The sequence below is a fragment of the Monodelphis domestica genome, chromosome 3 (genome assembly GCF_027887165.1).
Source record: "Monodelphis domestica isolate mMonDom1 chromosome 3, mMonDom1.pri, whole genome shotgun sequence".
Lineage (NCBI taxonomy): Eukaryota > Metazoa > Chordata > Mammalia > Didelphimorphia > Didelphidae > Monodelphis > Monodelphis domestica.
In genome coordinates, this window is record NC_077229.1 from 107,015,247 (window position 1) to 107,032,119 (window position 16,873).

The window sequence follows — 16,873 nt, forward strand, 5'->3', positions numbered from 1 at the left end:
TAAGGGTTATGCAATTGGGGTTAAGTGACTTGCTCAGTCATAAAGCCAAGAAGTGTCTGAGACTAAATTTGAATCCAGGATCTCTCTTCTCCAGGGCTGGCTCTCTATCCATTAAGCCATCTAGCTATTTTGTTTGTTTGTTTTATTTTTTTAAGTCTGACCTTCTAGCTTAGAATCAACACTGTGTATTGGTTCCAAGACAGAAGAATGCTAAGGGCTAGGCAATGGGGGTCAAGCGACTTGCCCAGGGTCATACAGTTAGGGAGTGTCTGAGGCCACACTTGAACCCAGCACCTCCCATCTCTAGGCTTGGTCCTCAATCCACTGAGCCACCTAACTGGTTCTGAGGACCTAGCTTTGAGCCTCAGCTCTGCAACCTACTAACTGGGTAATGTCCCCTTTTTGGACCAATTTTCACATCTGTCAAAAGAGGAAACTTGGATTAGATAGTCTCTAAGGTCCCTTCCAGCTCCAATTCCTATGATCCTTAGGGCCATTGAGAGAGCTTCGAACCCACCTCACGAAGGATGAAAAGAGAGGGCCCCCCAGTGAGGGGGAGGCAAGCTCTAGCTTGTGACTCAAGCTGCTATTTTTCCCAGGCTAATTGGCTAGCTCAATTAGCAGGGCCAGGAAGCCCTCGAGCTCTGCTGGGGAAAGGCCATATAAAGGCACCTACCAGGTGCCCTCCTCCAGTTTCCAGCCCCTTCGAAGACTCCCCCCACAATGAAGCTGTTTCTGCCTGCCTTGTTTCTGCTCGGGACTTTGTGTGTGAATTTTGGTAAGGCTGACTCCCCACCTATTTATGCCCTCTCTGATGGTGAGGATAGGGGGGAGGATGGGACAAGACCACAGAGAAGTTCTGGGGATGGAGAAATAGTAGATAGAATTAGGGATGATTTATTTGGGGAACCCATTTATATTTCTGGGGGGATCAGAGACAGAGTGTATTTGTATTCATTTAGAGTCGTTCTATGTGGCTTTAGCTGAAATTAAACCCGTGTGTCTCCCTGGTTCTTTAAAAAAAAAACACAACAATTATTTTTGTCCTTTTTAAAAGTCAATCATAGCTTCTCTTTCTATAGCATTTCTTCTTAATAGTTTTTTCTTAAAGCTCTTATTTTCTATCTTAGTGACAATTCTAAGACAGAAGTGCAATGGCTAGGCAAATAGGATTAAGAGCCCAGGGCCACACAATTAGGAAGCATCTATAATAGAGTTTTTTGAGTAAGGAGTTTGGGTATTTTTATACCCATCTTACAGATGGGAAAACTGAATCTCAAAGGTGGGGAAGTGACGTGCTCAAGCTAGTAAGTAACAGGGACAGAATTTGAATTCAGATCATAGGATCCCAGGATCATAGAGATACTCTCACTCAAGATGAGGGAAATAAAGCCCAAATAGGGATTATAATGTCTAAAAATATGATACAACCAGGTTTCTTTGTACAATTTCAAGGCTCTTGACAACTATAAAGCACGTCATCTCTGTCCAGGATTGTTTAACAGTATAACTGGAAGGGTTCCATAAAAGGCTAACTTTACTCAAAGATAACTTCCCTGAAATCCAACCTTTAAAGATTCAGTCCTTTGGCTTAATTGCTACCTTTTAAAAAAGCAAGTGGCCCTGGGAGAGGTATCATGCAAAAACTACTAATCAACTTTATTAACAAAATGAATAAAATGGAAATAGAATTTGAGTGATAACACATGTATAACTCAGTGGAATTGCTTGTCAACTCTGAGAGGAGGGAGGGAAGAGGGGATGGAGACAACAAGAATCATGTAACCATAGAAAAAAAAATTAAAAATTAAATTAAGTAAATTTTTAAAAATAGTCATCACATCCCCTAGTTTGAGTGGCCTGAATTGATATTTCAGCTACAAAACTTATTATCTTGTCAAATCATTTCCCCACCTGTAAAATGGGAACTCAACTCTCTGTCTCATGGTTGTTGCCAGCAAAGTACTTTGTAAACCTTCAAGTGTTAAAGAAATGTGATTGTTATTACCTATTGCCTCACATAGGATCTAGCACCTAACTCGGATTCTCAATAAATGTCTGTTGAATTGGACTGTATATAGCAAGCATTCAGTAAACAAGTCTTGAATTGGATTTCTGCAGATGTATAGTTGAAAAGGGACTTAATGATTAAAAGCTTATTTGGCCTTATAGTAGCCCCTTGTAGAAGTTAGTTACTATTTTATATATATATATATATATATATATATATTATATGTTTATATATTTATATTATATTTAAATAAAATATATTTATATATAAATGTATATATGCATATACGTATACATATACGTGCACACACACATATATATTTAAAACCTTATCTTCTATCTTAATATCAGTTCTAAAATAGAAGAGTGGCAAGGGCTAGATAGTCAGAATTAAGTGACTTGCCCAAGAAATAGGTCAGATTTGAACCCAGGTCCTCCTCACTCCAGACCCAGAGCTCTATCTACTGTGCTACCTAGCAGTCCCATGCCCAAAGTGAGTTCCTTTTGGAGCTTGGGACTGGAAGCCCTGTATGATGGCTCCTAATTTGCCTACCTTCGAAGATACCACCCTGCTCCCTGTCATTTTCAGAGTATTGGTCTTTCACCCTCTGATGGTGACTTAGCTCCTCACAGTCAGTTAAGATTCATTTTCCTAATGAAATAGGGGATAAGTTGTTGTTGTTGTTGTTTGGGGCTGGGGCATGAATTCTGGCTCAGGGAGGCATTCTTCTGAGGTGGGAGCCTGCAGGAGAGACTGCAGAGAGTGTTCTGGGAGACCACAGAGAGACCAAGAGGTCTCCAGTTGCTTGGGATTTTCACACCCACCCCACCATCAGGTTTTATCTCATATTACAACACCTTTAAAGAAAATAGTATTCCACTCATCTCAGTTGATTCCACTCATCTCAGGTGCCACTTCTCATGAATTCTTCCTTGATTTACTCATGCAGAAAATTCCCTCATCCTCTTTTTGAGGATGTCTGGACCACAATTCTTTTCTTCTCAAATGACACTTTTTTTAACCCTTACCTTCTGTCTTAGAACTTAATTCTAAGATAGAAGAGTGGCAAGGGCTGGGCAATCGAGATTAAATGACATGGCCAGGGTCACACATCATATGATCCCATTAAATCCTATCTAGTACTGTAATGACCTGTGTTCATGTTGGAATTTGTTTGAGAATGTAAACATATTAAATATAGAGGATTTTACTCATTCCTCTCTGCTCATCTCTCTGGGCCAAGCCCAGAGCCTGACACTTGGTCTGTGCTCAGTGTTTATTTGTTTTTTTATTTTTAATTTTTTATGTTAATGAGTAAATAGCAATTAAAAATATTTGTAGGTAAAAAGATTTTTAAGGACTTTCTGGAATGTTATGTACCTACTTTCTCCCCAAGATGATGGGAGATGTGCCATACTGTTACCATCTCCCTGCCATTCCCTCTGAGGCACTAGCGATAATGTGGGAAAAGGACTGAATGTGGAGATAGAATGCCTGGATTCAGAAAGTCCTGACTTGCCACTTACTAGCTCAAAATGGTGCTGGACAAGTCCACTGCCACTGTGAACCTTAATTTTCTTATCTGTAAAATGTGGCTAGTGATGTTTCCCTTCCCAACTTCACAGGATTGTGATAAGAAAAACTGCAAACTTCAAAGCACTGGAAAAAAGTGAGTTAATGTGATTATTATTATTTTTAGCTCTGCACTCTAGATTAAGTTTTTTCCTTTTGAGGATCTCAGTTTGCAGGTAATGAATGGACAATTAGTTCTGGGGTTAGAAAAGAGGCTTGAGGTCTGGCTTTGCCTCAGGTTAACTCTATGGCTTTGGCCAAGTCTCTTCCCCTTTTTAGAACTCAGTTTCCTCATTCATAAAATGCAGATGTTAGGATAGAGATAACCTTTAAGATCTCTTCCAGCGCAAATATTTTATGCCTTTATGTAAGGAATACAAAATTGAATAGAGAGATGGAACATAATTATGTTCCACATACATTTGAGGGCTATCAAAGGGAATAAGCAGTCTTGCTCTGTGTGACCTCCAGAAAGAAGGAGAACTAAGAGCAATAGGAAAAAAGTCATAAGGAGGCAGATTTCAACTACATTCTTGAGTCTCTACCTGTGCCTGTGTCTGTGTCTATGTCTGAGTCTGAGTCTGTTTCTGTGTCTGGGTCTGGGTCTGAGTTTGTATCTGCATCTGTGTCTCTGTGTCTATGTCTGAGTCTGTTTCTGTCTGTGTCTGCATCTATATCTGATTTGGTATCTGTGTCTGAGTCTGTTTCTGTGTCTGAATCTATGTCTAAGACTGTGTCTGTGTCTATGTCTGAGTCTCTTTCTAGGTCTGAGTCTGTGTCTGTGTCTGTGTCTAAGTCTGTGTCTATGTCTGAGTCTGTGTCTTTGTATAAGTCTGTGTTTATTTCTAAATCTGAGTCTATGTCTGAGTCTGTGTCTATGCCTATATCTGAGACTGTTTCTATGTTTAATTTGTCTGTGTCTGTTTCTATGTCTAAGTCTGTATCTATGTCTGAGTCTAAGTCTGTTCCTATGTCTGTGTCTGTGTCTGTCTCTATGATGTCTGTGCCTGTGCCTGCATCTGTGTGCATGTGCCTGGGTATACACGTATACATATGTGCATAGGTATAAGTATTTACATGCATATGTGTATGTGTGTGTATGTGTGTACATGGTGAAATTAGATTCCAAGTTTTTGTGACTGCAAGATTCCATGCCTATGTGACCTGAAACTCTCATCGTTTCAGCTTCTTCCATTTCTTTTCTTACTCCTCTTACATAGAGACAGAGGACAGCTAAGCCCATCCCCTGAAGGTCAGGCCACAGTTAATTCTGCACTGGGCTCCCACTGCTTCCTCCCATGGTGAAAGACTCACTTACACCTGTGGCTTCTTCATTCATAATCCTGTAAGGAAACCCTGATCCCTCCAACCCCAAATCTCCCTCCCCTATTTGACCTTCCTTATCATTCCTTTCCTCCCCCAGCTCACTCCCTAGAATGCCACGTATGCTGCGGGCCTGAGAGCTGCCGGGCTCCTGTCGAATGCTCCCCAACAGACAAGTACTGTCTGATTACCAGGGCAAGTGAGTATTCCCACAGCCCTCCCACTCCCTGGTCCCCCTTTCCTCTCCCTTCCCCCTCCCCCAGGTGGGAATGTGGGGAAGGAAGTCAGACCTGACCTAAAAGCTCTAATGAGGTGAAAGGCTCCCCCACAGGACTAATACTCTACAAAAAATGTCCAGAAATTTGCTCTCCTCATTCCTCTGGCCTGGGCAGCCCCCCAACTAGCTCATGAATGATAATAGCTAGCATTTATATAACATTTTAAGGCTTCTGAAGAGCTTTTAAAATATTATCTCATTTTCTCCTCACAGTAACCCTGAGAGGAAAGTAGGGCAAGCAAACAGAGATTCAATGACTTGTCTAAGGTCACATAGCTAGTAAGTGTCTAATACTAGACTTGAACTCAGGACTTCCTCACTCTAGGCCCTACACTCTAACCACTGCACCACCATGTATCTAGCCAGTATAACTTGCTATGACCTCATAATGTAGAAATCCCAAGCAAAGGGCAAAAAGTCCTAACTGGTATTCCTGGCTCCACTCAAGTCCCAAGGCAAAAATCCATATCTGGACAGAGAACATTAGAGTTTGTGAATGTTGAAGAAGGGACTACTTTAGTTCAGAGCCCTGAACCCTAGAAATCAAGAAAAGAAAGAAGAGATTCTATGATTCTTTATAGCCCTGGTCCTTGGGGATTCTCTGGTCTGAGGAGTGAGTGGTTAAAGCCAATGCTTGAATTGCCTTGGAACACTAGAGTAACTCAACATTTACAGAGCTCTTCAACTTTATCAAGTCTACAATAGTCATGACCTCCTTCAAACCTAGAAAGGAGGCAGGGCAATTATTATTATTCCCATTTCATATATGGGGTAACTGAGGCTAGGTGAAATATCCAGGGTCACACGCAGAAAGTAAATGTCAGATTTAGGATATGAATCTGTGTCTTCCTGACCTCAAATCTGGAAGTCTCCCCATTATTACCACATTGCCTTCTGCATCTTCAAAGTCACGTAATATATTTTGGAATCTGGAAAGATGTTCAATCTTGGGCTCCAATTCTGGATCTGCCACTAGCTACATGATTATGGTCAAGTCACATCTCCCTGAGCCTCTGTTTCCTCATTTGTAAAAGAATGTTAATAATACATGTTGAGAATTATTATGCAGGGATTATGAGAATCAAATGAGATAATGTATGTAAAATGCTCTGCCAGCTTCAAAGCATCGCATAAATGGTAGTTATTATTGTTGTTATGATTATCCTTGATCCCATCACTAACTAACCCAGTAAAAATTAAATACACCTTGCTCAAGGATAAAGCGTAAGGGAGCAATCTAGGTGTAAATAAAGTGTTTAATCATGTAAGATTTCCTGAAGGAGAAAAAGGAGGAGTTTGCTCGTAAGACTCAGTAACTCCAGATTGGAAGAGGTTCTTGAGCCAGATTCTTTTTCTTCTCTATGCCCCCCAAACAGTTGAGATTTACCCCCAGGGCCAGGAGAGAGGGCAAAGATTAAACAAAGTCTGTAGATTCCAATTAGATAGGGATATCTTTTTTAATGATACTAGCTCCCATTTTATAATTCTTGAAGGTTCGTGAAGTGCTTTCCTTATAATTAGAGTACATCAGACAGACAGTCAATAAACATTTATTAGGTACCTACTATGTGTCAGGCACTGTGCTAAGCACTGAGGATAGAAAAGGAAGCAAAAGACAGCCCCTGCTCTTAATGAGCTCACAGTCTAATAGGGGAGATCCCAAGCAAACAAATATGTACAAATTAGCTATAACTGGGAAAGAAAGTAAATGCAATAATTAAAAGGGATATACTAAAACTCAGAGGGATTGGGAAAAGCTTCCTGATGAATGTGCTTGAAGGAAGCCAGGGGTGCCAAGAGGTGGAGATGAAGAGAAAGTCTTCCAGGCAGTAAAAATACCAAGAACTGAAAGATGGAGTGTTGTGTTCATCGAACAAGTAGGTAGTGTCCTCATTTGACAGATGAGGAAACTGAGGCCCTGGGAGGTGCGGCATATTGGTGAAAGTCACCCAACATGTTACTATCAGAGCCAAGATTCAAAGCCAGTCCTCCCTGCTCCTACCATGATGGCCCATTCTGATTCAATCTTTCTTTTAAAAAATGCATCCTATTTCAATAGGACTGTGTTTGACTGCCCTAGTTTAAGGAGATGGGTATTTTTGCTTTGAGTAAAGCGAGGACTTCCCCCTGGTTCCTTGAGGAAGCTGGTGAAGAAATCCAGCATTTCACATGGTGTATTTGCTTGAATCAAGGGACATCTGTCCTAAGTGTCTCCAGGGGAAATAAGTGATAAGTAATTAGATTCCTCTGAAATTCTTCCTGGTAAGAAGTATTATTTAAATGTAGGAGAGGCAAGGGTAGCTGAGAGGCTCAGTGGATAGAGAACCAGGTTTAGAGAAGGTAGGTCTGAGGTTCAAATCTAGATTCAGACACTTCCTAGCTATGTGACCCTAGGCAAGTCACTTAACCCCAATTGCCTAGCTTTTATTTATTGCTCTTCTGCCTTGGAATTTATATTTAGTATTTATTCTAAGATAGAAGGTAAGGGTTTAAAAAATAAAAATAAATAAATGGAAGGGAGGCCAAGATTCTTTAGAAGTACCCCCACCTTACCCCAAATTTTCTCCCTCCCTTCACTGCCATGGGCCACTTTCAAAGGTTCATTTCTTTTGTTTAAGACTCAATGCCTTGCTAAAATCCCATATTCCCAGGGAGGGGTTCTCACATTAAATCATTAATAACTATGTATAGCCTACAGAATACAGTAGCTTGGAGTAGTAGAAAGAACCCTGAAAATCAGAATAGGATTCTATTTCCTATGCTAGGCCTCAGTTTCCCTTTTTTGCTAAATGAAGGGAATGCTCTCTAAGATCCTTTTCAGCCCAGCATTTGAAGTAAAATAAACATACTAAGGCTTCTTAGAGTTCAAATATGCTAGGATTCTGACTTCTGATGAACCGGGGGAGAAGAGGTACCAGGCTTGGTCCATCTGTTGCAATCAATTCAGGTACCACCTTCTCTGATTCTTTCCCTTTTCCCTTTTCCCACTTTGTCCTCATCAGAAATAATGCCTCCCTCTTCAAATATCTCTTAGCACTTTGCCTAGACCACTTTTTTGCACTCATCACTTCTTCTTTTATCACTTACTTGTGTCTATATCTTCTCTGTCTATTGATAATAAGCTCCTTGGGGACAAGAACTGCCCTCTTTTCTTCTTTTTTATGAATGCCCAGAAAAAAAGCAGAGGGACCAGGATTTAGCTGCCCATTTAATGGCCTGTTTTATAAATCCACAAATTCATCTGTTGTTAAGGGCTGAAGTTCCTGAAAACTATTCTACTTCCAGGTTTTAAGTCAACAAGGTCAGGAAGTGGGTATCAGTAAAGATGTGCCATCCAAATTATCATACCGGTTTGGGCCTCCAGGTACTGGGTCCCCGGACTTACCCTCTCTGTGTCTTCCATCACTCCTATGGAAGATGGAAATAACTCCTGCCCTGGGACCAGCATGGCAGGCACCACATGAACCCAGAACACACACACACACACACTCACTCACTCACACATTTACCCCTCCCACTCCTCTATGCTTAGGTAGTAGCTATTACTTAATGACAGGCCAAAAGGGGCTTCGAAATCCTCAAATAACAGGTGCCAGGCCCTGGACCTAGAAGGCTATTATTATCTTGGATTCCTGGGGAGCAAGGGCAGAATAGCCCAGAAGTTTGCCTGCTGGTCCCAACCTGGAGATGGATGAGGGAGACCCATGGGGTTACTTCATCTTCCAAGAATCATAGGTTGGTAGAATTGGAAAAGGGACAGAAAGTATATGAGAGGTAGCAAAAATGTAGCAGACAGAGCCCTGGGTGTGAGTCCTCGTGGCTCTTTAGTTGACTCCCTAGATGACTTTAAGAAAGGCACTTCTTTTTGAAGGGTAGCCTTTCCACTCCCAGTCTTGTCACCCAGTTTTCAACCATATCCCAATGACAAGGAAATTACTCCACTCCCACCTCATTCTGTTTTTTCTCAATGTCTGACCATCTGTAGACTGAGCTAATCCCTAGAAATTCACACTAGAAGGAGTGAAGGGTGTTTGGGGGATGTCTTCATTCATTCAATAAATATTTACCTAAAAGGATCTTGTCTTTGGAGCTAAGGGACCTTAGAGCTCCAAAGTCTAGCTAAGATGCCATCCCTGCCTTTTGAGAGCTTGGATCAGTTCATAGCTCTTGATTTCTTCTTCATTACTCCCCACTCCCAGAACTACGTACTAAGGGCAATCAACTAGCGACACTAGTTCTGTGATCTTGGACCAGTCCCTTTCCTCCCTCTGTCTCCATTTCCACATCTGTAAAATGGAATGACCATTCCTTGTACATACACATTATTGTGAGGGGGAAAATAATGAAAATAAAAGCTATGCTTAGTATTTGGCTCCTCATTTCTCTTATATGTCAGGTTTGTAGCTCCATCATTGAATGGATTGCTCTTCATCCTCAACACACACCTTTGATGCTAAATTCTCACTTTCTGGACTTCGGTTCGTCTTTTGTAAAATAAGGGATTTGGACTCAATGACCTCTAAGGTCCCTTTTTGTTGTTGTTCAGTCATGTCTGACTTTTTATGCTTCCGTTTGGGGTTTTCTTGGCAAAGATATTGGAATAATTTTCCATTTCCTTTTCCAACTCATTTTAGAGATGAGGAAACTCAGGCAAATAGGGTTAAGAGATTTGCCCAGGATTGCACAGATAGTAAGTGGCTAAGGCTGGATTTGAACTCAGATCTTCCTGATTCCAGGCTCAGTGCTTTATGCACTGTATAGCCTGCCCAGAAGATTGCTTTTCAATGATCCTATCTATAGTCTGATTTTCTAAACCTTATGGTCCTGTTATTATATGACACCAGTTTTCACCCTTCAGAGATTAGGTCCAGCTTCCAATCCCTTCTCAAATCCAGTCATGTTACTCATTAATTCTTTCCCAGAACCCCTCAAATTTGATTCAACTCAACAAATATTCAAATTTTTATTGTAGGTAGCTGTCTACACTGCAGGAGATATAAAATGTGAATTGTGGGGGAAGGGCAGTCTCAGGTTGGCTTAGGTTAGCTCAGTGAATTGAGAGCCAGACCTGGAATAAAGAGGACTTGGGTTCAAATTTGACCTCAGATACTTCCTAGCTGTGTGACCCTGGGCAAGTCACTTCACCGCCCCCCCCCATTGCCTAGTCTTTACTGCTTTTCTGCCCTGAACCAATCAATACACAGTATTGATTCTAAAATGGAAGGTAAGGGTTTAAAAAAGATGTGAATGGGACCCTCCCCCATACTACTAGACCCACAGTCTAGAGGGGGTATGAAACACTAACAATGATGGTAACCACACACTATAACATACTGTCATACAACATCATGAACCTGGAGTTTGAAGGACATTTAATCCAACCCCCTCATTTCTCAGATGAGGAAACTGAGTTTCTACTCAAGGAACTTATTATAATCCCAAATCTTACTGGGGGACAAATATCTCATTCTAATATAAGAGGTTTTTTTTTTTCATTTACAATTGTATAATATGAGAGATAAAGGAGAGATCCAGACAAAGGACTGCAAGAGAGGAGAGTTGTAAAGTTTCAGAGGAGAAAAGGGTTACATATGCTTAGGAAGTTCAAGGAAGGCATGCTGAAAGAATTCATTCAGTTGAATAATTGAGGAAGAACTCCTGAATACTAGAGTGTGTCTACTCATCAGAACAAGGGTCAGACTTCCTGAGGGCCTGGGAATGGATCATCCCTCTCAAGGTCAGATCTTCTTTACCTCCTTATCCCAGGCTCTCTTCCTTTTACAGAATTATAGAATCTTAGAGCTAGGAGAAATTTCATTTGCAAAATCATAGCGGTGTACTGGAGGAGGAATTCTTAACCTGAGGTACACAAATGATAGATTCAGAGGGTGGAACAGTGGATAGAACTCTGTTCAAATCTGGCCTCAGACACTTACTAGCTGTGTGACCCTGGGCAAGTCACTTGAGCCACATAGAAAAGGTTTGTTCCTTCATCCAGATGAGAGTCCTCAGGACTATAGACAATGATAATATCTCCTCTCCTTATTCTTCCTCCCCTTATTCACTTAATAAAAATAATAGCTAGCATTTACAAACTGTTTTAAGGCTTGCCAAGCACTTTACATATATTATCTCATTTGATCTCCACAACAATCTTGCAAAGGAGATGCTATTATTAACCCCATTTTAGAAATTGAGGAAACTAAATTTTTTATGATATTCCTAGGGTCAGATGTTTGGAGACAAAATTCAAACTTGTGTCTTCCTAATTCCAAATCCAATGTTCCCCCCTTTGTGACTTTAGAGCTAGAAGGGGCTTTACTTTGGAGATCAGCTAACCCAATCAACTTCTCTTATTGATAGGATCAAGGTAGGAAATGACTTGACAAAGATTACTCAAATAGTAAATAATAAAGCCAAGATCTAAAATGAGGTTTTCTGACTCCAAATAGAATGTTTTCCCATAACTCTCCCTATGTTGCCTCCCCCTCCCCATCTCTTGGAGCATCTTTTCCCTTCCTTTAGACTTCCAAATGAGGGGATTTTTCTCTACCTTAAACTCACCATTTTCCACATCTATCACTCATGCTCATATGGAACAATTCTCCACTTGACCTCACATCCATTTCACAAACTTACAAACTAGGTCATTTAGCAACTTAGCCCAATGATCCTAAGTTACCTGGGCAGAACACTTCCTTTCCCACAAAAAGAGACAAAATTGGGGAGTGGGAGTGGGTGGGAGGGAGGGATAATCAGTCCTGGGGTTCCTTCTCCTTTGACATAGGCCCATGACTTCACAGTCATAGGGTCAAGCCTTTTGATTCGGTTGGGAAGAGTATGAATACTGTTCCTCTAAAATGAACTGTATTCAGCATGGATCCAAGATAAGATGGGATAGTGAAACCTGGAGAATTTCCCTCTCTCTGGTTCCTTTTCTTCACTTAAATCTCAGAGGAATCACCTTTGGTCTTCAGGGTGGGAGAGAAAGGGAAGAAGCAGGAAAAGAAAAACCCCAAAGGAAACTTCTCTGAAGAATGATTTGTAGAATACAATCACATAAATGTAAAATGTCAGCACTGCAAGAAATCTTAGGGGCCATCTGATCCACCCTTCTTATTCAAAAGAGGATATTAAAGCTTATGGGGAAAGAAACTTGCCCATGATCACTTAACTAATTAGAAATTCTGTTAAGGAGAGCTAAGTGATTTGTCACACAGTGTCATACAGATAGTATATGTCAAATCAAGGACTCAGCCCAGGTCTTCTGACTTCAAGACTAACTCTTATCACTACAACATATTGCCTCTTGACATCATTGGCCATATAATGCAACATCCCCATTTTACAGAAGGGGAAACTGAAGCTGAAAGTAGTAACATGGCTTACCCAATATAAACTCCTCAAACCCGAAGACTTCCTCCTCTTTGTGTGTCCATCACCAAGCAGAATAAATAGCAGATAGAAGACTGTTACAATTAAATTGCAAACTACAGGTTCTTAGTTTCCATAGAGTTTATTAATATTACTTGAATAAAGAAAGGAAATATAGATTAAAGTCTATTTTCTAATCCAAGTCTGACCACTTGTTGCTCCTCCAGCATGGCTCTTAGCCAGCCTCCTGCACCACCATCCAGGGAATAGAAAGACCACGCCCCCTTGCACCCCTTCCTTTATCCTCTCTTAGTGGCTGCACGCATCACCTGTGCATTTACCTGATGTCAGTCACGCAGCATAGGCACGCAGATGGGATGAGCTGGGTCTCATGGGACAGAAGTCCATGACCTTGGGGAGGGAGGGGGCTCTATTTACACAGCACTTAATAATGCTCATTGGATTCTACTGGATTAAATTCCTCCTAATGCAATTCGTATTTCCAATATGGAAATCACCTCATATTTAGTGGATTCTCAAGCTTGGCCAATAGCCCCCTTATTTCAAGTCCCATTTGATTCCACACACGCAGTCCTATTCAGAAAGTGGACATTGTCTCAGAGCTCTTTGTAACAGGTATTGCTTTCTATTGCAAATGAGATTGAAAAGTTTTAGTGTAAGAAACCACTTCCCAACTAATGGAGCTGTCCAGGGTTGTGATGGAGGTCACTCAAACTGGTCAAATCTACCATTTTCAGTAGGAGCATTTACATGTTGGAAATTGGGAAGTGTTACAAATCAAGTCTTGATTTATTGCTTAGCTAATTGTCTAGACTTAAGAAAGTGATGCAACAGTGGCAACTAGGTGACTTAAGTGGATTGAGAATCAGACCTAGAGAAGGGAAGTTCTGAGTTTAAATCTAGCCACTGACAGGTCTAGCTATAGGACCAGAGGCAAGACATTTAATCTTCATTAGCTAGCCCTTACCACTCTTCTCACTCTTCTGCCAATACACAGTATTGATTCCAAGGTAAGGGTTTTTTTTTAAGTGATGGCAGAAATGCTAATAATGAAAATTAGACTCAAAAGTGTGTGCTATGAACATTTATTCCCTAGAGAGCCAGTTGATAAATATTAACCATCATATTCCTGAAGCTGTCCCAAAGTTTTATGGTCTACCTAAGGAAATAGTTCCACATCACAGGAAGTCTCCAAGTAGTAGGGAGACCCCCAAGTTGAGTTGGACTACCATTTACATTCCCTCTAGCCTTACAATTCTGTAACATTGTGGATGTCTGTAATGTCTGTAATGTGGATGTGGAGATAGAGAGTAAAGGTTCATCCAGTCAGATGAATTAATCAGGGGGTTTTCTGGAGTCAATAATCCAATTTAGGAAAAAATGTGAAGGGACACAGAGTGATAAAAGAAAAGTCTTAATGGAGAGTGCTGGGATAATGGTAAATGCCAGCTTCTCTCATGTAGCAGACTCTAGAATGCTCTATCCAATCTCACCCATATTTTTCTTCTCTCCCACTTTCAGTCAACTCAATCAACCCAAGCCATATCCTGGTGATGAAGTCCTGTTCCCCAACGTGCCCGAACAGCACCATCTCAAATGATGGACATGCCATTTCTGTTACCTGCTGCCAAGGAAATAGATGCAATGGAAAGGGGGTCGCAGATGCTTCCACCAGCCTAGTTATCAGTCGAGGGGTTCTGTTGGTGTCTGTCTCCACAAGCCTCCTATGGATGCTCCTCAGAGCTTCCTGGTGAGGAGGTTTTCCTTGTCCCTACCCCCTCCACTGTCCCTAAAGTTTTCTGTTCCCAAGATCTCTTTATTTAGGACAGTACCTCCAACACTGAAGGACAAATTTCCTCCCAGGAAAAAAGACCCACAGGACAGGGTCTTGCCCCTTCCCCCAGATCCTTCAGGAAATCTAAAAGGGGCATTCTGTCCAGTGGGCTGGTTCCTCAGGTATGAGCCTGGACAACTCCCAGTATTACCATTTCTCTTTTACCTTTTCTCTTCCCTTTCTTATTTAGGGTGTTGATCTTTTCCTTTCTGTTTTTCTGCCCCACTGAAGATGAATTAAAAAAGGTTCTCTGTTTGGGGGTGGTATAGCCACCCTCAGGAGGGGGAGGGGAACTATGAGATTTTAATGTTTTAATTAAATAATCACTTCCCTCTCTCTTCTTCTCTACCTCTGTCCCACTAAACACTGACCCTCTTTCCCCTCTTTAATCTTTGAGAGACTCAATGTAGCCCCTCCTACAAGGCCAATCAGAGTGATAAATGTGGCCTCACTGAAAATAGCAACTTTTAATCATGGCCACCCCTTTAAATGGATCACCCCATCATCATGTGACCGTGTGGCTTGGAGACAGGATGGGGGATGGAGATGAAGGGTATATGCTTTCCTACAACCATCCTATGAGCAATATTGGGGGGGGAACAAGGGAAAGGGTAGAAGCACCTCAGGCAATAAGTTTTCCCTAGAAGCTGAGGAGTTGGGATTAGGGTGAAGGGTGCCACATTGCCTGGATCAGAGAGTCCACCTTGATATTCCCACCTACCTCACAGGGATGTTGTGAGAGGAAAAAATAATAAAAATACTTAAAATGTCCTTTGTTTCCCCCTTGAACATAGAGAACTCAAGACTATGGAGGGCCGAGTGTTCAGATTTGGATTTAGCCTGTGATGAAGACTAGGATTGTCTGTGGCCTCAGTGTGGAATGGGGGGTTAGAAAGGTCTAAATTATGATCTTATTCTGGGGTTGGTGGGAGATACATATATTCAGCTTCATGCCTTAAGCATTCCCCACGAGCATGTCCATGCCTCATGACCTTGGCCAACATCAGTATCCATGGTCCAGGTTTTAAATCTGGGCTTTCCATACCATGGAATATTCAAGCTGAAAGAGGACCTAGAGATCATCTAAAACAACCCTCTGGCCTTACCTTACTCCTATTGTTCAGAACAAGAATCTAGGAGCCAAGAAGGGAAAGTATGTCCAAATCCCTTAGGAAGAAGGATCTGAACCCAAGATTCCTGACTTCCAACTCCAACTTGAGGGCACAAAAGATAGGTATTAAGCAGGGCAACGATGCTTGGTTAACCACCTACCTGGACTCTGGAGATCTGGGAGGCTGAAGGTGACACTCTTCCCTAACTCAATTGGGGACATAAGTGCAATGCTAACCATAAGTCTGAATTTTGTAATGATGGAATTCTGGGCATATGACTCTGGAATGGAATGCTCTAGGCCTTTTGGATTTACAGGATCACAAGTTCCATCCACTCCCTTCCCTTCTCACCAAGCTCCCCAATAGCACTGAGACAAAGTAGCTGACTGACCTTTTTAAATGTCACACAGCCGATGAGATAGCTTCCTTTCCCACACATAGTTAGCTACTCACCACCAGTTATAGAATATCTACTCCTGCTCCACAGTCTGCCCCTCCAAAGCACATCTCTCACACATATGCCCATAGTGCTCCTTGTGACATCTCCCTACTGTCCTCCATGTGGTCATGCCATCTGAGGCATTCTGGGCCTAATGGGCACTGGAGTCTCATTCCAAAGACACAGTTCTTTCAAAAGGAACAAGGTAGATAAAGAGGGTGGAGATAAGTATTGTATATTAAGAAAATATGAAGAAATCCAGTAAGTAGAAGCATACTAAAAAATATTAAAAATCAGTGGTGGCAAAGACCAAAGTGATGTTGTCATCAGAATATCCTATGAATCAAACAGCCCGGAAAAGGAAATAGATAATGAATTCAGGAAACAGATCAGGAGCCTGGCATATGCTACTGATGTGAGACTTCGATTATTCAGACATGTGCTTCTCTCTGCCCAAAACAGCTACTAACAATGCCATGACTTCACTTTATGATAATTTCATCCTATAAAAAAAAAATGAAAGACAGGGCAGCTGGGTGGCTCAGTGGATTATGAGCCAGGTCTAGAGACAGGAGGTTCTGGGTTCAAATGTGGCCTCAGACACTTCCCAGCTGTGTGACCCTCAGCAAGTCACTTGACAACCCCCATGGCTCAGTCCTTACCACTCTTCTGCCTTGGAACCCCATAGTATTGATTCTAAGTCAGAAGGTATGTGTTAGGGGGGGGAAATGTAGGAACGATCAAGAGAAATTGCTATGCTGAATCTGATTTTTATAAACAAAGAAGAATTGGTTACAAAGAAGAAATCAAGGGGAACCTTAAAGAACACTGACCATTCCATATTAGAATTTGTAATACAAGAAAGGAAAGCTGTATGTAGCCTAGCATGAACCTTAGATTTTAAAACAGC

General features: G+C 41.4%; 1 protein-coding gene across 1 annotated transcript; it reads left to right on the forward strand.

Annotated features, from left to right (window-relative positions):
• Positions 1 to 691: 691 nt before the first annotated feature.
• On the forward strand, positions 692 to 15,174 carry LOC103101642 (ly-6/neurotoxin-like protein 1). The gene is made up of 3 exons (XM_007488418.2): positions 692 to 778; positions 5,007 to 5,105; positions 14,100 to 15,174. The coding sequence occupies exons 1-3, from the start codon at positions 724 to 726 to the stop codon at positions 14,330 to 14,332; spliced, it is 387 nt and encodes a 128-aa protein (XP_007488480.1). The 5' UTR covers positions 692 to 723; the 3' UTR covers positions 14,333 to 15,174.
• Positions 15,175 to 16,873: the final 1,699 nt, after the last annotated feature.

Coding starts and splice junctions, on each gene's coding strand:
- LOC103101642 (XM_007488418.2), top strand. CDS start 724: ATGAAGCTGTTTCTGCCTGCCTTGTTTCTGCTCGGGACTTTGTGTGTG. Junction 779..5,006: donor GACTTTGTGTGTGAATTTTG/GTAAGGCTGACT, acceptor TTCCTCCCCCAG/CTCACTCCCTAGAATGCCAC. Junction 5,106..14,099: donor CTGTCTGATTACCAGGGCAA/GTGAGTATTCCC, acceptor TCCCACTTTCAG/TCAACTCAATCAACCCAAGC.